Below are 21,917 nucleotides of genomic sequence, written 5' to 3'. Positions count from 1 at the left end.
TTCATCTATCCGATATAGGATTCTTTCTATTGCTTAGGTTTGCCCATCTTCCCCAAAAGGCATACTGAAAACATTTTTTCTTTCCCATCCTGTTTGTTCCAAAGAGATCCTTGTGAACCCTGCCTCCTTAGGCAACAGTTCTTGTGGACCCCAGGAGCCTGCTCTGACCTGGCATGTGCACACTGCCCACAGTTTACCACTCCTTGGCGTACAGATTTATCACCCTGAAAAAGACAGGCTGGTAAGAAAGACCAAGCCAGCTTAGACACAGAAAAAAATTGCTGAGTGCCTTTTAATGTATAACTGGCAGCTGGCTTTGCAAAGCTTTATAAAAATAATCGTAGTAGAGAAAAATCAACATGAGAATGTTGCTAACAAGTGGGATACATAACTTGAAACTTGAAAGGCGAAAAACACATTCAAATTCAAATAAAAGAATATTTAATTATAGTGTCATCAATTCCTCTGCACCTGAGCTAAATTATATCAAACAATTCTAGGAGGAGACAGATGGTCTACCTTCACATTTCCTGAATTTCTGTTGTGAAATATATGATACATAATGACAACAAACATGTCTATAAGTGCTTATTATCTATTAGGCCCTTCACCTAATAATATATATGTATGAGGTTAATACTACTGGAATCTCCATTTTACACATGAAGAATCAAAGTCATAGAAGAGTTAAGACATTTTCCCAAGGTCCTAAGTCTAGAAGGGGAAGAGCCAAAATTCAACTGGGGAAGTAATTATAGATTTTACAGGCTCTTAACCACTAGACTACCCTGCCTCTCATATTTTACATACAAACAGATGTATATAACATTTATAGTTTAAAAATAACACAACAATAACCTGCCATCTACTTGAAGGAGCAGAATATTATCAAGTAAATATCGTAGAAACCCAACAGGCCTCAAGCATATATTTCCCTTGGTACCTGCCTCTTCTCCTCTCAAAGTAACCATTATCTTGAATTTTGGGCCAATTCTCTTGGTTTTTGTTATAATTTTAATGTCTATATCCCTAAATAATATATTGGTAGTTTTCACTTCATGTAAATAGAATCCTAATATATGTATTCCTCTATGGCTTATTAAACTCAACATTATGTTTTTGAGGTTCTTCCCTGTTAATGAGCACAGCTTTGGCTCATTTTGGGGGTAGGGGAGGTGCCATAAAGTATCCCATTTTTTGTTTACCTATCCCACCACTGGACATGCAAATTACTTCCAGTTTCTGTAAAAACAATTCTGTGAATATCTTCTTGCATGAATGACAATGCAAGTTTTTCCAGGGGTGTATGTTCTCGAATGTTAGTGGCATCAGAATCACCTGGATGGTTTGTTAAAACACAAATGGTTGGTCCTGCCATTGGAGTTTTGATTTCAGGTGGGGCCTGAAAATCTGCAATTCTTTTAAAAAAAATTTTTATAAAATATATATATAAGTAGAGATAGGGTCTCACTATGTTGCCCAGGCTGGTCTTGAACTCCCAGGTTCAGGTGATCCTCCTGCTTCAGCCTCCCAAAGTGTTAGGATTACAGGTGTGACCTGTAATGAGCCACCATGCCCAGCCAAAATTTGCATTTCTAACAAGTTCTCAGGTGCTGCAGATGCCACGTAGCTCAAAGTACCATGCTTTTCAGAACCACCGCTCCAGGGTACAGACCTAAGAATGGAACTGCTGGGCTCCATAAAAACACTATTGATATTTTGAGTATAATTGTACTGATTCTATGGATCAACTTAGGTAGACAGCTTCACTCCTTTGGCTCCTTAGAGCCTTTAAGTTATAAGAATTCTTGCTGGGCATGGTGGCTCATGCCTGTAATCGCAGCACTTTGGGAGGCAGAGGCAGGTGGATCACCTGAGGTCGGGAGTTTGAGACCAGCCTGACCAAAATGGAGAAACCCTGTCTCTACTAAAACTACAAAATTAGCCGGGCATGGTGGCACATGCCTGTAATCCCAGCTACTAGGGAGGCTGAGACAGGAGATTCGCTTGAACCTGGGAGGTGGAGGTTGTGGTGAGCTGAGATCTTGCCATTGCACTCCAGCCTGGGCAACAAGAGCGAAACTCCGTCTCAAAAAAAAAAAAAAAAAAAAGAATTCTTTTGTGTACATTTATGCAAAGAATATAGACCGAACTAGCCAAGTAACACAAGTCAGCCCTTAGGGCCTCACTCTGAGAAATATCTTTCTCTGTGGTTAAGTGTTTCTTTCTTTTCTTCTCTGTTTTCAGAAATCAGGATCTTGTGGCCAGAGGTTCCCTGTGACACAGGGGGATGCTTTGGATAAAGTTAGTTCATGGCATAGAGGGATAATAATCAATTCTGGCAGGTCAGAGGTGAGTGGGGTCTTTATCTATGCTTAGTTTATTAAATTAGAAAAAAAAAGCTAAAAAATCCAGCCTTTACAGTTTTGATATGTATTATTATTCAGGCCCAGGTACTTCCTAATTTTCATAATAATTTTTTCCTTTGATTCATAAGTTGTTTAGAAGTTTGGTTTTTACTCCATGTGAGTTTCCTCTCCTTTACTAGTTTAGAAGTTACCCTTTCTATTATTTTAACAGTTTTCTTAGCTATTTAAACACCATTAACTTCTCAAAAGAAGCACAGCATGTGAGTTGAGTAACACCCCTCGTTGACAATTTGTACACTATTTTTATGCAGTATTTTAGTTCTATCATTTTAAACCCCACACATTAGACATTCTTATTACTGTTTTACATAGTCAATGTTTATTTAAATATATCCACATGTTTACTAATATTTTAGCTTAATAATCCATTTTATTTCTCAAATATTTCCTCTGGGATCATTTCCTTTTCTTATCTGAGCACACCCTGTAGAAATTTCTTCAGAAGAGGTTAGTTGGCAGCAATATGTATCAGTTTAAGTTTTGCCTGAAAATTTGTTTACTTCTCCTTATTATTGATAGTTTTACTACATCTAAAATTTCTAGATTAACAGTTATTTTTTTCTTAGCCAACTGAAGACATAATCCCATCATTGGCACCGTTTGCTTTTGAAAGTTGGCTGTCAGTCCAAATGTCTTTTTTTTTTTTTTTCCTGGCTGCTTTTAGTATCTTTTTGGGAGGCAAAGAGGTTAAAGTTCTTCAGTTTCTTTCTCTTTTTTTTTTTGAGAGAGAGTCTCACTCTGTCTCCCAGCCTGGAGTGCAGTGGCATGATCTCAACTCACTGCAACTTCCACCTCCTGGGTTCAAGCAATTCTCATGCCTCAGCCTCTTGAGTAGCTGGAATTATACCAATGCACCACCATGCCTGGCTAATTTTTGTATTTTTAGTAGAGATGGGAGTTTCACCATGTTGGCTAGGCTGGTCTTGAACTCCTGACCTCAGGTGATCTGCCCGCCTCCACCTCCCAAAGTGCTGGGATTACAGGGATGAGCCACTGCACTCAGCTGTTCTTCAGTTTCACTATTTTATTTCTCCTTCCAGAGATTTGTCAGGCTTTCTGAATCTTAGGTTTAGTATTGTCAAAAAATTCCATAACTTCTTCCCATCTTCTATAGTTTATCCTTTTGGAATTCTTTTAGAGCACCTTAGGGCTTCTTTTTAGTCTCTTAATCTCATTTCACATTTTCTTTTCTCTTTGTCTAAGCCATATTCTGGATTATTAAGATCAATTTTTTAGTTCACCAGTGTTCTCTTCAACTAGCTCTAATCTGTTTAATTCAGTGAATTTTTAATTCCTGTTTTTATATTTTTCATCTCTAGAATTCCATTTTCTTAAAAATTGTTTAGTCATTTTTTTAGTCTCTTTTAAGACTCATATTTTAAATGCTTTAAATTTTTTTGTTTGTTTTGAGACAGAGTCTTACTCTGCTGCCTAGGCTGGAGTGCAGTGGTGCGGTTTATCTTGGCTCACTGCAACCTCTGCCTTTTGGGCTCAGGCAATCCCACCTCAGCCTCCCGTAGTTGGAACTACAGGCATTGCACCACCATGCTCAGCTAATTTTTGTAAAGATGGGATTTCACCATGTTTCCCAGGCTTGTCTTGAACTCCTGTGGCTCAAGTGATCCTCCTGTATCATCTCCCAAAGTGTTGGGATTACAGGTGTGAGCCACCATGCTTGGCTAAAAAAAACTGCTGAAGCATGTTAAAATATTTATATTTTTGTTGGCTTACTTTTGTTTGTTTTTGAGACTGTACCTTGCTCTGTTACCCAGGCTGGAGTTCAGTGGCGCAATCTTGGCTCACTGCAACCTCTGCCTCCCAGGTTCAAGCAATTCTCATGCCTCAGCCTCCCAAATAGCTGAGACTACAGGCGTGTGTCACCATACCCAGCTAAAAATATTTATATTTTTGAATGCTAAATCCAATAAAGAAGTATTTACAAGTCCAATTCTGATTTCTCTGTTACTCCTGCTGGCTTTTACTCATGGTAACTTGTGTTCTAGTTAAAGCTGCCTTTCTCGAGAGGTAGTTTCTGTTTATTTCTGAGAGTCTTCTGAGGATGTTTAGGTTATTTACACTGCCACTAGACTGTAAGAAATACTTAACTTGGGTCTTTCTCTCCTTACCAAGTATCTCTCAAAAGAAACAATTCTCCAATGGATGACCATCAATGCTGGGTTGCATTTGCCATCACTCTCATCAACAGGATCAAAAATGGGATTATTTCTACTTTAGAGGATAGTTTAGAGGAAATAGAAATGTGAGAAAGGTATGCTGCTGAAATGCCTAAACACTCAAATTCTTTACCACTTGCATCTAGGTTCAACTTAAGGAGGATTTTTATTTGGCAGAGAAAGTACCTCTTTTTTTGGATTTGTTTTGAGACACAGGATCACTCTGTTGCCCAGGCTAGAGTGCAGTGGCGTGGTCTCAGCTCACTGCAACCTCTACCTCCCAGGTTCAAGCAATTCTCCTGCCTCAGCCTCCCGAGTAACTGGGATTACAGGTGCCCACCACCACGCCCAGCTAATTTTTGTATTATTATTATTATTTTTTTTGAGACGGAGTCTGGCTCTGTCGCCCAGGCTGGAGTGCAGTGGCTGGATCTCAGCTCACTGCAAGCTCCGCCTCCCGGGTTTATGCCATTCTCCTGCCTCAGCCTCCCAAGTAGCTGAGACTACAGGTGCCCGCCACGTCGCCCGGCTAGTTTTTTGTATTTTTTAGTAGAGACGGGGTTTCACTGTGTTAGCCAGGATGGTCTGGATCTCCTGACCTCGTGATCCGCCCGTCTCGGCCTCCCAAAGTGCTGGGATTACAGGCTTGAGCCACCGTGCCCGGCTCATTTTTGTATTTTTGGTAGAGACAGGGGTTCACCATGTTGGCCAGGCTGGTCTAGAACTCCTGACCTTATGATTCATCTGCCTTGGCCTCCCAAAGTGCTGGGATTATAGGCATGAGCTGTCACGCCCGGTCAGAAAGTACCTCTTACAAGAAAGGTAATCCCTTCTGCAGTTTGGTTACTGTACCATCCATATCAGCCTCTAAGTCATGAATGATGAAAACTGCATGATTATTATTTATTTCAGGCATGTCATGGAAGAATGCTTGAGGAACAGCCCTACAATTGTAGAAATGCACAAACCTGTGAGGATCATCTGGATCACAGTTAGGAAGAAACTGAGTGATTGCTTCTGCTACTTCTTCATTTGATAAAACGTCCCAGAGTCCATCAGTGGCCAAGATCAGCACATCATCTGCTCCATGATCATATTTTGAAAGATCGTAGATTCTTACCTGAAAAAAACAGGAATGCCACCACTTAAGAAATTGGAAGCATATTATTCTCCCTAACAAACTGACTTCTGATTCCCCTTCCCTTTTCCTGCCAGCCTGGTGGTTTTCATTGTAGGGTACTTCATTATACAGCAAGCTTTGTGGCCAGGGATAGTCTCCCTTGGAGACTTGCTATATAGATACATGGGGCCTAATACACATTTGTGAATGAGCCTAAGAGGTGGGCTTAGTAATTGACACAGAAGAAATTAATTGAAAATATAATGCTTGAGGTATAGTCAGAATGATGATTTGCAAGTGGATTTTATGCTAGCCAGAAGATCAGCAGTGAGCTTGTTTGCTGTCTTCCTTTGCGTATTCATTCAACAAACATTTATTAAGGGCCTACCCTGTGCCAAGTGCTATAAATGCAAAGTTAAATATCTGATTTTTCTCCTTCAGAGGAGCTCTCAGTCTGTAGGGGAGATAAAGTCAATTCAGGATTCTTAGTAGCTGCTCTACATGTATTTGTCTAGGAGTAAGGAGACATTCTATTTAATGCACTCACTTGAAACCTTTCTTGCCTTACCTGCTCTGAGGCCCAAGGAGCCAACTCCTCTCACATAAGGATGGGGCTCTGACACTACCTTCAGGTTTCAGGAGCCTCAACTGAGGCTCACAGAAGATACATGCTCACCCCGAACCTCCAAAGTATGTCTTTGTCTTGAAAAACTTTAAGTCTTTCCTCATGTCTAGCACCTTAAATGACTTGGATATTTCAACACCCACCTAAGCTCTTGAAAGAGAATGAGGCAGTCTAGGCAAAACTAGTAAGAATAAAAATCAAGCCTCACAGCAAGCTTTGTGGCCAGGGATAGTCTCCCTTGGAGACTTGCTATATAGACACGTGGAGCCTAATACACATTTGTGAATGAGCCTAAGAGGTGGGCTTAGTACTTGTGGGCTAGGCCACAATTCTATGTTCATCCTACTTCAATGTGGGTGGGGAGGGATAGGGATGTGTGGAGAGGGGTTTGGGGTTTCACTGCTCTTCCCTCCTAGTTTGGCAGAATCAACCCCTGACTACACCATCTCATGAACTGAGAGCAAGTCAATTTAGTCAATCTCCTTCGGCCTCCCTCATTACTCTATTTTCTTTCTTTCTTTGTTTTTTTCTTTAAATTGAGATGGAGTCCCTCACTCTGTTGCCCAGGCTACAGTGCAGTGGCATGATCTCAGCTCACTGCAACCTCCGCCTCCAGGGTTCAAGCGATTCTCCCGCCTCAGCCTCCCAAGTAGCTGGGATTACAGGCGTATGCCACTACACCCAGCTAATTTTTGTATTTTTAGTAGAGACGGGGTTTTACCATGTTGGCCAGGCTGGTCTGGAACCCCTGGCTTCAAGTGATCCGCCCGCCTCAGCCTCCCAAAGTGCTGGGGTTACAGGGGTTACCACGCCCAGCCCATTCCTGTATTTTTTAAACGCAAGTCTGAGTGAAAGCGACGGGTCAGGGCATGTGTCTCATGGCACAGCCATTGTTATGTCACCTCAGATCTAGAGACAATCATATCACCTCAGCCTAGAGACTGAATGTGTTGAGGTCTTTGAAAGCCAAGCCTCCTGTGTTTTAGAAAGGTTTGTCCAGGCTAGTCATGCCCTGCCGTGGGGCTGGTCCTGTGGGCTGACAGCCTATTCCCAGCAGCAGAACACAACAAAATGTCTATCCACAGGGCCCTGGGTGAATGAGCTCAAATGAAAAGCAGCCGCCAGGCGCCAGGCCTCTGTGGACTGTGAACAAGAAGGTAACAATTAGCTAATGGCCCAGCACATGAGCCGTGCTCAAGGGAAGAACACTCAGGGGTACACTGCACTGGCGTTTAACATCTTCTTTTCAAAAGGCATGCTCACTTCAGGCTAAACTTATGTTCTGCAGAAGGCACTAGCCTTTTAAACCAAATTAAAGAAAACAGGAAAGCTTCAGTTTCCAGCAGACCAGAAAGTCCCAAATGTCAGAATTCTGTCCTCAGGTCACTGACGAATGTGGTCCAATTTTCACTCTGTCAGAAACAAGCAACCCTCCTATGCTTTATTTTCTATGATTCTTGGGTGTGTCAGAGTTTAACTTCTTAACTATTAATGTGCACAGAAATCAGCTAGGGATCCTGCTAAAATCCAGATTACAATTCAGTTCTGGGTGGGCTTGAGAGCTGTGGTTCAGCTTCCTCCCAGGTGATGCCAATGCTGCAGGTTCACAGACTGAGCCCTGAGTAGCAAGGTCAGAGAGGATTCCTACTGGGCCAGATTTGTACACAAGGGAATCAATGGCTCAGTGGACTTTATGACGACTGTGGAGACTGTTCCTTAGAGTGGGCTCTAGACAGACTGTAAATGTCACCTCTGGGCTCCTAGCTTCAAGTACTGGTTCACTGTGTTGTTACTTTCAGTATACAATAACTTTGCTTGAAAGACACTGCTAGGAGGCCAAGGCAGGGGGATAACTTGAGGCCAGGAGTTCGTGACCAGCCTGGGCAACATAGTGAGACCCTGTCTCTACAAAAATTAAAACAGTGAGACCCTGGGCATGGTAGGTGCATGCCTGTGGTTCCAGCTACTTGGGAGGCTGAGGCAGGAGAATTGCTTGAACCCAGGAGTTTGAGGCTGTGGTAAGCCATGACTGTGCCATTGCACTCCAGCCTGGGTGACAGAGTGAGACCCAGTCTTTTTTTTTAAAAAAAAAATAGTGTTTGGGGGATTGATTCCTAGCTTCTTATTGGGTTATATCTATAATAAATTTTTGGGATAATTTGAACTCCATCTGATAGACAATATTGAGTCATAAGAGGTGGTGAGATGTGGATGTCCCAGTCTTATGTTGGTAGTTAAACAGGAGATTCCATTTGCCTTGCAGCTTCTTCTAAAAGACAGGGTTCAGGTCTGCAGATAACATCCATTTAATTTCAGAGTCTGCTCTATGAGTAGGGTGCCAAACCTTCTTTAAAGTGTTCCTGCTGACACAAGAAATGTGACAGGTTGTGTTATTCAAGCTGAAGTTGTCTTGCCCACACTCAAATGGAAATCTGGCCAACAGAATGGATGTGAGTTGATACATACACACGTTATAAAATGCTACTCATCAATTCCATCAATAAATGTAATCTTTCCCTAATTCTACTGTTCCCATTTCTATGCTTGGCTCCCTAATGTAGTTTATTTAGCAAACATGAAAATCCTTGTCAAGACCATTCTTCATGTAATTTTTATGAAAATAATAAAAAGCTGATCACAACCCTGGTTCGTGAAGCACTCCCCAATTAACATCTTTTGAGGTTTTTACAACCACCCTGTTTCCTGCCCTTTAGCCAGTTTCCAAAAATCTTTGCTAACTTTCCACTTACAACTCGTGTCTTATACGTTAACCTGTGATGCAGAACATTTTGGAAAAATGTTTTCAGAAGAATTGGACTGCCGTGCAAGTCATCCCACTGTGTGCTCATCCTCCCCAGCAGCAAAGGCTTCAAAGGATTCCACGGGGCTCTGGAGTCCTGACCTTCCCTCCCTGAAGCTGTTGTTGGCCTTACCCAATCGGACCATACTCACATCCTCAAAGTTCCCCTGTTCAATTCCTTAAATAGCTTCTTAATGTTCCTGGAAGCCTCACATCAAACTAATGGGCTCTGAAGCTCCCCAGGACTCAGACATCTGGAAGAGTCTTTGCAGCCCTGGAGGGGACAGGTGTGCTACAGAAAAGCCTTTGAAGTGGGACTGGGGAACATGGTCAGACCTTCTAATGGCTCCTTCCTGGGTTCCCATCTGCCAAGAAAGGGAGAGAAAAGCCAGACGAATCCTTGAGATTCTTGCAGTTTTTCAGAGCAATATAATCCGAGCAGCTGAAAAATGGGACCTGTGTGGACCTGCCTTTCTGCTGCCTTCAGACACTTTTATTGCATACTTGCTGTGTGCCAACTTGTTTTCTAGGCACTGGGGACACAGTGAACAAAACTGACAAAGCCTCTCACAACTTCTAAACTAGTAGACGAGACAGACACACAAATAAATTACAATGTCAGAAGATGACAGATGCTCTGAAGAAAAATCCAGCATGGTAAGGAGAACAACAGTGTCATTTTAGAAGATGAGGTCATTGTGGGCCTCTCTGAGAAGGTACCATCTGAGCAAGTCAATTTCCCATGGGTCCCTTCTTGCACCGCCCCAACCTTCCTTTGGGTTTCTGTTACTCAGTGTTAGACTGGTGGTGAAGAAGGGGGGCTGAGAAAGGTGAGTGCCACTCTCTCCTGCCAAAGCAATCCTGAGGAGGACCAAAGAGAGGCCATCTTTCTTTTCCCTGGTCCTCTGCAGGCACAATCCTTTCACACCCACTAATGTAACATTTACCTATGTGCTTCACTGTGGGTAAACCTTTGTCTATCAGTTTTGTATGAAACTGTAATCATCGATTTATGGCCCTGTCCTGACACTAGGCTGTAAACACCATGAGGCTTGGGACTGTTTTTCCCCTCCTTGTATCTTCAATGCCCAACCTAACACCTGGTTCACTGAATGAATAGTAGTTGAAACCGATTGTCTCACAGAGATGAAGCTCTGTGCCTTATCCTTTAGGTACAGAGAGTGATACATAGCATCTGATCTACCCTGGAAGACTGACAAGGCTGATCCCATCTCAGCGGAATCTGAATCTGGAATATGGCAGAATATTATTGCTTTTGCCAGAACAACCAGGTGAAGAACAAAAAGTGAATGTGCTCCATCGCCTCATGAGGCTTCTGAAGCTTTCCTTATGATCTGATCACAACAAAGGAGACAGGCAACTGACAAACAGCACGCTGGCCCTGAAACACCGCTGGCATCTTTGTTATCAGCCTTTCAGGGCCCACTTTTCTATCTCTTCTAAAAGATTAGATATTCTCAAACCTAAATGTGTTTAGAATCACCTGGAGTGCTACCGTAACCAAATTAAGATTCAAAGATCCTACCTTTAAGAGTCTGATCGTACAGATCTGAGCTGCATACTTCAACAAGGACCCCAGGGAATTCTGACGCAAGTGGTGGGGGGAATCTCACCTTGAAAAACTGTAACAGATGAGAAACTCCTTTAGGGGTAAGGTCCATCTTATCCTATCGGTTTTTGTGCCCAGAACAGAGCATTGTGACTAGCACTCAATTCACAACCAAAGAAAGCATTTCCTTATTGGGTATTTACCCCTGTCCAGGTTACAATGAACACCCAGGGAGTTAGTCATCTTACTGTCCCACCAAAATTCAACTTCTGAAGGCCCAGAAATCCCAATTTGTATTTCCTCTGTGGGTCTAGCAGTATCTTCTATAGTGTAAACCACAGTAGGTCTTCAGGACATACTTGCTGAGACAAAGCATAAACAGGGGAAGGAGAGAGGAAGAAACAAATTAAACATACAAGATACTTTCAGAAGACCCCCTCATTTCACGGTGATCCAACAGATTTAGTTTGTTAATTGTGACACTTCCAAATCATCAAGAAAATGTAATGTGCTGATATATAACAGAAGTGGCAAACTCTTTCCTTTTCTTCCTTTGTTTTCAGGGGAGCTGCCAATAAACATTCAGAGTGGGGAAGCAGGAATAAGTCTGAGGGCAAACAAGAACGTTGACTAATGTGCTCTGAATGAGCCAAATGCTGACTGCTATCACAGAGCCCTCGGTTTCAGAGCACTAAGAGATGTCCTTAATGTCAACATTGGGCACTTATTTTACACAGGAGCCTGTGACAAGCAACTCTTTAATACAGCACCTCCACTTAGTGCTAGGCTGTAGGCTGCTGCTTTCAGCGTTTGTGTAATACTTGCTCCCATCTTTGCCTTATTACTGATAATATTTCAGTGGCATGTTAGGAGGGCTCATACCACTATAAGCTGACGCTGGCTTCTTAAAGCTACTTTTAAAAAGAATCCATCAATTCTTCCATTTGCCAAATCTCTGCTGCTTCTCTAGGATGCCCTCACGGCTTTTACATCTTGATCAGTTCAGCAGATTCTCCAAACTGGTTTTTCCCTTTTAAGTACTCAATGTAGGACAATGAGCTCCTGCAGCTCAGGACTGGCTTTGTGGAAGAGAAAGAGGCTTGCCCTTCTTATCAGAAGCCTTGCTTCAGGTCTCTGCTTCTAACAAGCCTTGTGACTTGAGAAGATCTACCTTTTTAATTTTAATTTTAATTTTTTTTTGAGACAGGGTCTTGCTGTGTTGCCCAGGCTGGAGTACAGTGGCACAACTCTGGCTCACTGTAGCCTCAGCCTCCCACACTCAAGCAACCCTCCCAGCCTCCTAAGTAGCTGGGACTATAGGCGCACACCACTTATACTTTTTTACTTTTTGTAGAAACAAACTTCATGTTTCTCAGACTGGCCTCAAACTCCTGAGCTCAAGAGATCTGCCCACCTTGGCCTCCCAAAGTGCTGGAATTACACATACACACCACCACACCTGGCCTAGGGCTCAATTTTCCTATCTCTGAAATCATTTTTTAAAAACTGAAAAACACAAGAAAAAGGAAATATTATAACAACTGCTCTACTTCTCTCACAAAACTGTAATTAAGATCAAATAATGTGGAAGGGAACTGCCAATTTTAATTCTTTTATGGTGCTGATCTCAGGGCAACCGCATCTGAATATTGTCTAGTTGGTAGAAGGAAAGGATTAAGAGTGGGCTCAGGGGAACAGGGATTCCATTCCCAAAGTTTCATTTAAAATAGCAGTGATTGGAGCTCTCAATAGTGTTTCCTGGCAGAAATAGCCAAAGGTGGTTCCCAAGGTAAATGTTGCCAATAGTTGGTGGGAAACAAAGAGATGAAATCTTATCCCTTCTACTTCATGTGTCCAACCCAACAGCTCAACCTATATATCCTTGAAAATGACACTTACAACAAGAAGAAAATAAAACACCAACATACTTCCTGCAGTCCTATAAAACAAGTTGATCATTTCAAGACTGGCATTCTAGCAGGCTACCAAAACTGCACCCAAATTCTCTGTAGTATTCTATCTACACTACTTGATGTCATGAAACAAACACTGAATCTGGTGGCAGAAGACTTGGGTTTGAAACCCACCTCTGCTTATTAGGCAAAATCACTTTATTCATTCAGTTTCAAAGCTTACAGACCATTTGCTTGGAATATCAAAGTTAAAGGGGGTACCAATTCCTTGGATGGATAAGCTGGACATTGTATGCCTTACGTGAAGAGGAAGCCGCAGGGGCCAAAGCCTGGGGATGTGAGAAAGGGCTGGTGTGTTTGGGCAGCTTTACCTTGCTTGGTTTGGCCACAGTACTGATGTCCCCTGGGGAGTGGGGAGGGTGAGGCTAGACTTCTCAAATCTTCCCTGTCTCTGTTTGTGAAATGAGAGGTTAGACCTAGGTGGTCACTAGGGCTGCTCATGGCTCCAACATCCTCCAACTCTCATCACAGCATCAGGCTTTGATGTGACTGACCACAGGACTTCAGAACATTGGGCTGCAAGTGAGTCCAGTGACACCGAAGTGTTACAAATATGTTGGCTGCTCATACTATGCAAAAGGAGCTGTTTTGGCTGCAGGTATACATTTATACTTGAAATATGCCATAGATATTCTTGAGAGTTTGTTTTTTGGAGTCTACAGACCAAACATTTGAATTTGGAGGGTAGATACAATATAATAGCTCAAAAAGTTTCTGACTAAACCAGCTAAAATAGGAGATATTGTGCAGAGAGCCTGAAGGTATAACCAATGCCTGGCTGCTATTGCATAAAGTTTCCACTTTCTACACACAAGGCCTGGCATGTTACAAGTCTCTGGGTTTCCAATGGTTTGTTCACCAGTAAATCCAAAGGACCATTGAATGAATTAGTGAATGAATGGGTTTCAATATAGCTCAATAATTATTTGAGGAATAAGTCTATCTTCACAAAAATGTCCATTTGCAAAGATAAGCATCAGAAGAAATCCTAACCTGTGAATGCAAACATGAGGGTGCAGAACAGATGAACCGAGTTGCCTCAAGTCTATCCAGGAGGTAGGTAAGGCAGAGAGTGAGAGAGTGACCACATATCCCTGTTTGCTCCAATAGTTTTGGTTTGCACCTGTTTTCCCAGCATAATTATTAATAGTGTCCCCTTTGATTCTTGAAAATTCCTGGTTGAGGGGTTAAGTAAGATGGTCACCTGACATATAAATAATAAAATGACTGCTGCTTCTGGCCATTGGGACTAAAAGAATCAGTGTCACTACTTTACAGGACTCTTCACCACAGAAGGTTTTCAGAGATCTCACGAGCCAGCGAGCAAGGTGTTATGCATGCTGCCTTAGAAGGGGAGATACAATCACCACAGGTAAACTGTGGGATACTTGCTGTGTGACAAAGTCAATCCCACTGATTGCAGTTGTTCTGGTAGCAAGAAGCCCAAGACGTAGCTTGTTCAAGTGCAGAATGAGGTATATCATATCCTTAACCCACCAGCCTGGCATGAGCCACGTGCATTGTAGGAGTGAATCACACAATCTGGGACTACAATATAGATGCATCACAAACCCATTTTAGGATTGTAAAGCAAGTTCCTGCAGCACAGTGAAGAACAGCTTACTGATGGCAGTAGCAGTCTGGAGCAGCTGCTGCAAAGATGCTGGCTGTAGCAGGGGTGGCACAACTGGGCTGTGTGCTCCATGGACCTGGTGGGAGCCCCCAAGTTGGTGGGGCAGGAGCCCTCTCCTTCCGGGTGCAGGTGCAGCCACCCAAACATGGCTGCAGACCCAGGCATCCCTATGCTCTTGGGTGCCTTGGAAGTACCCCTGCCCCTGCAGGCTCAGAAGTGCCTGCTCCTGCTGCCTGGCCTCTCTCAGCTGCCAGTGCCCACTCCAGTGTGGAGCAAAGTTGTGGCTGAGCCTGGGCACTGTCGTGACCTGGCTGGGTGTGTGGGGGCTTGGGGCAGCACTGATGTGCCAGCCCCCTGCCACCTCAGCCACCTCTGGACTTTGGTCGCCACCAAGCATGAGAGGGAGGCCAAGGGGAAGGGCTGAGGGTGGCTCAAGGTGGGCCTGCAGGCACCTCTTGATGCAGACAGCCAGGGTGTCATGGATGACATGTTGATGGCAGCAGGAGGCAGACAGGTTCCTGGGTGGAAAGGGGCAGGTCCCTGGTGAAGCAGCACCTTCAAGCCAGGGATAGCTTGAAGCATGGGAGCCAGGTGGGCAGTTCCAGGTGGAGCTCACGACCTGGAGAACTTATGGTGCTTTTTCTGGCCCACTTATGGCCACCCATGAACCAATCAGTATGCACTTCCTCCCTTCTGAAGCCTGTAAAAACCCCAGACTCAGCCAGACTCACAGAAACAATGGCACAACCTGCCTGCAGATAGGAGCTACCCACTCTGGGTCTCCTCTCCACTGAGGGCTGCACTCATCAGGACAACCTGCCTGTGGAAAGAAGCTACCCACTTCAGGTCTCCTGGGTGCTGTATTATCGCTCAATAAAGTACCTCTTGGCCTTGCTTATCCTCCAGTTGCCCATGTACCTCATTATTCCTGGATGTGGGACAAGAACTCAGGACCCACTGTTGTAACACAAACAGGGCTGAAACATGCCTCCCTCTTGCCACACTGCAGGCAAAGAGGAGGAGAGAAAAGAGAAGGAAAGAGCCATGGCCCTTTGGGGAACCCAGACTTAGGAGCTCCCCGAGCCACGGCTGTGACACCCTCTTTGGGGCTCTACAGTTCCTGATACCTCCAAGCTTTCAGGCACCACTGCATTCCCCGGTGCCCACAATGGAAGCCACTTGTGGTATGCCTGGTTCAGCCACGGCAGGGAACTGGCACCTGTGCTGGTGCCACAGGCAGTATGTCTGGGTGTGTGTAGTGGCTGAACCCCATACTTGCTTAATCACTCACACACCCCTCACTGCTCTGTGCCTGGCTCACTCTTGGCAAGCATGGGCTCTGGGCCGGTAGCAAAAGCTGAGTGCAGCCTGCCAGGCTGAGTGGGCAGAACTGGCCCAGGGGGCCTGAGCAAAACTTAGGCAAAGACACCACCAGCCATAGAGGTTTCTGGCTGGTGAAGCAACACCCTAAGGATCCTGTGACATTATCTGTTTCTCAAAGAGTGGTCTTTAGATCACTTACTACAGAATTATCCAAAATGTAAAAATGTTTAGAACTCATCCTAGATCAATGATTCAGATTTTCAGGAGGTGGATTCCAGGGATTTGCATTTTTTTCTTTTTCAAAGACAGGGTCTTCCTCTGTGGCCCAGGCTGTAGTACACTGGTGCAATGTCTCGCCACAGCCTTCACCTCCTGGGCTCAAGCGATGAATCCTCCCACCTCAGCCTCCCAAGTAGCTGGTACTACAGGTGCACACTACCATGCCTGGCTAAGTTTTGTGTTGTTTTTAGAGACAGGGTCTCACTATGTTGCCTAGGCTGGCTCGAACTCCTGAGCTCAAGCCAACCTCCTACCTTGGTCTCCTAAAGTGCTAGAATTACAAGCATGAGTCACCAGGCCCAGGATTTGCTTTTTTTAAACCAACTTCTAAACATTCTTATATGCATTAATGCAATAAATATAAAAAAGATACAGCATATTTAACTGAAACATCCAAATGAAATTATTATTTTTCAGGAGGGGATCAGAGGGCAACAATCTCCAGTGAGAGGAAATGTTTGACACATACAGGTTGGTTTCTGTTGTGTGACCATGAATTTTGTGAGTTGCTAAGTTTGTTTTTTGGTGTGTGTCAGAGTAAATCTCAAGTTTTATTCCAACAGCTGGTTGGCAAATCTCAAGTCATTGGCCAAATGAGAACAAGCCATGTAAATGACACACAGATGCACACAACTGATTTTTATAGCCAGACTTGAGAGTTAGAGATGGAGATGCACAGGCCACATCATGAAGTCTCTCCCATGTAAGGTAAGAATATACCAGAATCAAAGAAAGTAGCTTCTGCATACTTTTTTTTTTTCTTTCTGAGACAGAGTCTTACTCTGTTGCTCAGGCTGGAGTGCAATGGCGTGATCTCAGCTCACTGCAGCCTCTGCCTCCTGGGTTCAAGCGATTCTTGCGCCTCAGCTTTCCAAGCAGCTGGGATTACAGGCATGCACCACCATGCTTAATTTTTGTATTTTTAGTAGAGACAGGGTTTTACTATGTTGGCCAGGCTGCTCTTGATCTCCTGGCCTCAAGTGATCCACCTGCCTCAGCCTCCCAAAGTTCTGCGATTACAGGCAGGAGGTACCACACCCAGCCTGTATACTCTTTGTTTTTTGAGACAGAGTCTTGCTCTGTTGCCAGGCTGGAGTGCAGTGGTGAGATCTCGGCTCACTGCAACCTTCGCCTCCTGGGTTCAAGTGATTCTCCTGCCTCAGCCTCCCAAGTAACTGGGACTACAGGCACCCGCCACCATGCTCAGCTAATTTTTGTATTTTTAATAGAGACGGGGTTTCACCATGTTGGCCAGGATGGTCTCAATCTCTTGACCTCGTGACCTACCTGCCTCAGCCTCCCAAAGTGCTGGGATTACAGGTGTGAGCCACCACGCCTGGCCACCTGTACACTAAATGTGATTTTGTCCCCCAAAATATTCAAAGTGGCAGCAGTGGTGGGAGGGGGCAAATTGCCCCCAAGGGTGTGCCATGCTAATTGAGAACATAGAAGTATGAGATATTACAGATACGCAGGGCTGGAGAGTGGATCAAGAAAGCTGTCAAATATGAATGCTTAAGACTAACAAAGTATCCTTAGAACTCCTCATTTTCCCTTTTTGCAGGGGGATACATGTTTTGTGAGGTCTGAGGTTTATGAAATTTTGGGGGCTCTGTTTAAGAATACAAAAGTAATTATGAATACAAATTTAGATACTAATGTGAATGTTTATTTAGAATGAGAAAAAAAAAATCACAACATGTTACTGGAACCCTGGAAGATGAGGTCCCTTTCCTTTGAGAAATGTTTATATAAATGTTTCCTGATTGCAACCTGGCTTCTCCTCATCTGGAACAGCCTGTCTGCATTTTCCGGCAACAATCAGAACTCACAGGGGCTGATCTGAGCGAAGGTCCCCAATACTTAAGTTTAATTAGCTTCTTTGTAAATCTGCCTTTACACTGCTAGATTTCCTTTCTTATTAGCTAACTCATCAACTTATATTACTTAGTCCTGGAAAGACAGATGATTATTACTTTCACCCTCAAGATTTCACAGTGGGGAGGGCATTTCTACAGGAAGGCCATGACAGATGTCTGTCTCCAGGATGACTGCCATCAATTCCTTCCCTTCCTGTACAAGCATGTTATTCCTCACATCAAGAGGTGGATCCAATTCCCCTATCCTCAAACATGGACTAGCCTTAGTGATGTCCTTGACCAACAGAATGTGGCAGTGCTGATGTTCTGGGATTTCTTAGGCTAGGTTTTAAGAAGCCTTGCTGATTCTGCCTGGGACTATTTTCTTTTCTCCCTTTCTCTTTCTCCCTTTCTCTCTCTCCCTTTCTTTCTCTTTCTTTCTCTCTTTCTCTCTCTCCTCTCTCTCTCTCTCTTCCCCCTCCTTTTTTTTTTTTTTTGAGACGGAGTCTCGCTCTGTCGCCGGGGCTGGAGTGCAGTGACCGGATCTCAGCTCACTGCAAGCTCCGCCTCCCGGGTTTACGCCATTCTCCTGCCTCCGCCTCCAGAGTAGCTGGGACTACAGGCGCCCGCCACCTCGCCCGGCTAGTTTTTGTATTTTTAGTAGAGACGGGGTTTCACCGTGTTAGCCAGGATGGCCTCGATCTCCTGACCTCGTGATCCGCCCGTCTCGGCCTCCCAAAGTGCTGGGATTACAGGCGTGAGCGACCGCGCCCGGCCCCCCTCCTCTTTCTTTTCTTTTCTTTCTTTCCTTCTTTCTCTTTCTTTCTTTTTCTTTTTCTTTTTCTTTCTTTCTCTTTCTTTCTTTTTTTCTTTCTTTTTCTTTTTCTTTCTCTTTCTTTTCTTTTCTTTCAAGATGGGGTATCACTATCTGGCTCAGGCTGACCTTGAGCTCCTGGGCTCAGGCAATCTTCCTACCTCAGCCTCCGAGTACCTGGGACTATAGCTATGTGCCACTATGCCTATCTGGGATTCTTGAACCACCCACTCTTAGAATATTTCCTCTCAGAATCCAGCTGCCATGCTCTGGGAAGTCAAAACCACATGGAGAGGCCATGTATTGCTGCCTCAGCTAAACTCCCAGTTGACAGGCAACATTAATATGTGAGAAAGCCATCTTGGACTTCTAGCCACGACAGGTCTTCAGAACAACCCCAGCCCCAACTCACATCTGACTGTGGCCATGTGAGAGGTCCTAAGGGAGAGCCACCTAGCTGAGCCTAGTCAACCAATGGAACTATGAAAGAGAAACAGAAATTGTTCTGCAAAACCTTTAAGTTTTGGAGGAGGTTTGTTTTATAGTCAAAAAGGGCACAGAGGAATTGTGTTAGGATATAACTCTTCCATGCCCTCTATCCCAATAAGACTGGAAAGACGAAACATGGGACATTGAACTCCCTGGATTATTTCTCTGGTCCCTATTTGTCTGTAAGTGGTGCTTGTTCCCTCTGCTCCTGTCCTCCAGCAGGTAAATACTAGGAAGACCTTCCCGCTCTGGGATTGGGAGATGACAGCCCACAGCTGTTCCATGGGTTTGATTTGGGGGCTAGAGCAGACGAATGAGAACTCCATTTTGGTCTCAAATCCAAACCATTTTAACCAAACCAATCTACCTTTATACTAGTTATTAAAGTTATTTTGACCCCAGACTCCAGTGTCTATTTTTTTAATTGGTTCAGAAAACTTACAACAAAAAAAGGCATATTTTTTCCTCTTCAGACCCCAGCAAGTACCACCATTCTTCCTTTCATGTAGGCTGGAAAGCGAAGTCTTGTTTTTTAAATTTTACTCGGCTTCATCCTCTAAATCTAGTCTGCCTCACTGTGCCACCTTTTAGTTTCCACAGTCCCTTCACCAGTTCAGCTCCTCACTGCCAATCTCAGTCCTGCAATGACGGCCCTGTCTGCAGCTCCCCCATCTCCCATGGTTACAGCTAAGATACTCCTCTTGCTGAAGACCTTATCTACCGCCTTAGGTCCAGTTCAAGGACCTCTGTGGTAATTAGCTTTATTAGAGCTAACAGCCTTTCGAGCTAATCTTTCAAACTCAAATGGCCCCATAAGGCAAATTTTATTTCACACTAGACTATTTCTTCCTTTCTTTTAAAACAAATTGTCCTATTCTCTTCTTCTTTAGATTATATAGTTCTCCCTCCTATATCCAAATCCTCTAGTCCCTTAGAAAGCAAGAAACACATGCTTTATGGCTCGTTATTCTTTGGCTAGTCTAACCATCTAACTAGCCACAAATCTGAATTCCTTGAAGATATGTTCCCCAGTGCTCTACTCAGTAAACACCACTGGACTCATGATACCCCAGTGAAATTTTGTTGTTGTAATGGATTAGGAAGAGGCGCTAGGAAGTGATATTTATTATGCTAGGAATTAATATTTATTTGTGCGGAGTACTTCATATGTCATTTAGTTTTTTTCCTTGGATTCCTTAGTATAACGACTCTATTGGCCTCTTTTTCACCAAACAGGAAGTTGAGATCCAGGGAAGTAACTTTTTCAAGGTCACTTAGTAAGTGTGGCGATAGAGCTTGAAGCCAAGTTTGATTACCAGTCTAAGTTTTTTAACCACCATATCATATGGCCTCCAGGCTTTTTTGAGGTGCCCAGGGAATTCTTTAAAACAAATTTTTCTTCCTCTTCCAAATAGAAGTAGTTACCATTTATTAAAACTTCAAGACTTTCGGCTATGCATATACGCTTTTCTCTGTATATCATCACACTCTTTGTATGAACAATCATGTTCTGCAATGATTCAGATGGCACAGCCATTTTCCCATGTCAATATGCACCAATATTGTTTTTTATGAATGGGCCAGACTGCAGAAAGCACAAAATACAACAAAATATGATCTTTCCCCAAATGGGATTTTGGCGTGGGCACAAAATGTCACCCAGAATCAGAAGACTATAAATGTTAAGATGTAAACATGTTAAATATTATTCATGTTTTCATGGGAGAAAATGGGGAAACCCAAACAAAGCAGGAATTACGAGATTCAAGGTCTCACTCTGTCACCAAGGATTGAGAGCAGTGGTGCCATCATAGCCCAAGGCAGCCTTGAACTCCTGGACTCAAGTGATTCTCTAGCCTCAGTCTCCCGAGTAGCTGAGACCACAGGTGTGCACCACTATTCCCTGATAATTTTTAAACTTTCTGTAGAGACAGGGTTTCGTTATATTGTCCAAGCTGATCTTGAACTTCTAGGCTCAGGTGATCCTCCCACTTCAGCCTCCCAAAGCATTGAGATTATAGGCGTGAGTCACTGTGGCCTTCATTCTCTCTCTTTTCCGTGGGGAGGGGTGGTGGGAAACAGGGTCTTTCTCTGTCACCCAGGCTGGGGTGCAGTGGCACAATCATGGCTCACTGCAGCCTCAACCTTCCAAGGCTCAAGCGATCCTCCCACCTCAGCATCCCCTGTAGCTGAGACTACAGACACGTACCACTAATTTATTATTTATAAATTCATTATTTATAAATAATATGCTTGGGAGGATTTATTATTTATTTATTTATTTTTTGTAGAGACAAGGTTTTCCTCATGTTGCCCAGGCTGGTTTTGAACTCCTGGGTTCAAATGATTCTCTTGCCTTGGCCTCCCAAAGTGTTGGGATTACAGGTGTGATCCACTGTGATTGGCCCATTCTCTATTAAGAAGAAAGTGAATACAGGGAATCTTTAAGTGTGAAGCCTTCCAGAAGCCGGTGGGGAAGGAAGACTAATATTTACTATCGCTGACCACGTACCACATCTTGTGCCACGCAATTTCACTGATGTTTTCATTTGCTTTTCCTAAGAACATGTCAACATAGGGATTTATACCCCACCTTAAGGAAGAGAAAAGACAGGCTGTGACTGCTTGTGCAGTCCTCTGGTAACACTGGTGCTGGGCTGGAATTCAGATACTACAGTCTAAGGTCTTTGTTCTTTTAAAGAAGGCTGTTTCAGATAAAAGAAAAAAAAAACCTAGATTTTAGAAAATTGAGAGTGAGCTAAATAAGCGATCTGGAGTTATAAAAAAAATAGCTGACAGGAATCTTGATAACCAAAGAAAGGAAAAATG

The 21,917-nt window shown here is 43.7% G+C and overlaps 1 protein-coding gene across 8 annotated transcripts in view; it reads right to left on the bottom strand.

Annotated features, from left to right (window-relative positions):
* PPM1H (protein phosphatase, Mg2+/Mn2+ dependent 1H) overlaps positions 1-21,917 on the bottom strand; it is a 348,124-nt gene that overhangs the window by 78,239 nt on the left and 247,968 nt on the right. For 6 of the 8 annotated variants that reach the window (XM_030939327.1, XM_030939326.1, XM_010381118.2 and 3 more), the window contains exon 9: positions 5,572-5,723. In XM_030939327.1, the coding sequence (XP_030795187.1) occupies positions 5,572-5,723 (152 nt within the window). Of the gene's footprint in view, positions 1-5,571; positions 5,724-8,554; positions 8,709-9,053; positions 9,514-21,917 lie in introns of those variants that run through there. The other 2 variants (XM_030939329.1, XM_030939330.1) reach the window with 2 other exon arrangements.

Source organism: Rhinopithecus roxellana, chromosome 10 (genome assembly GCF_007565055.1).
Source record: "Rhinopithecus roxellana isolate Shanxi Qingling chromosome 10, ASM756505v1, whole genome shotgun sequence".
In the NCBI taxonomy this organism is placed as follows: domain Eukaryota; kingdom Metazoa; phylum Chordata; class Mammalia; order Primates; family Cercopithecidae; genus Rhinopithecus; species Rhinopithecus roxellana.
This window is presented reverse-complemented; position numbering and strand designations above follow the sequence as displayed.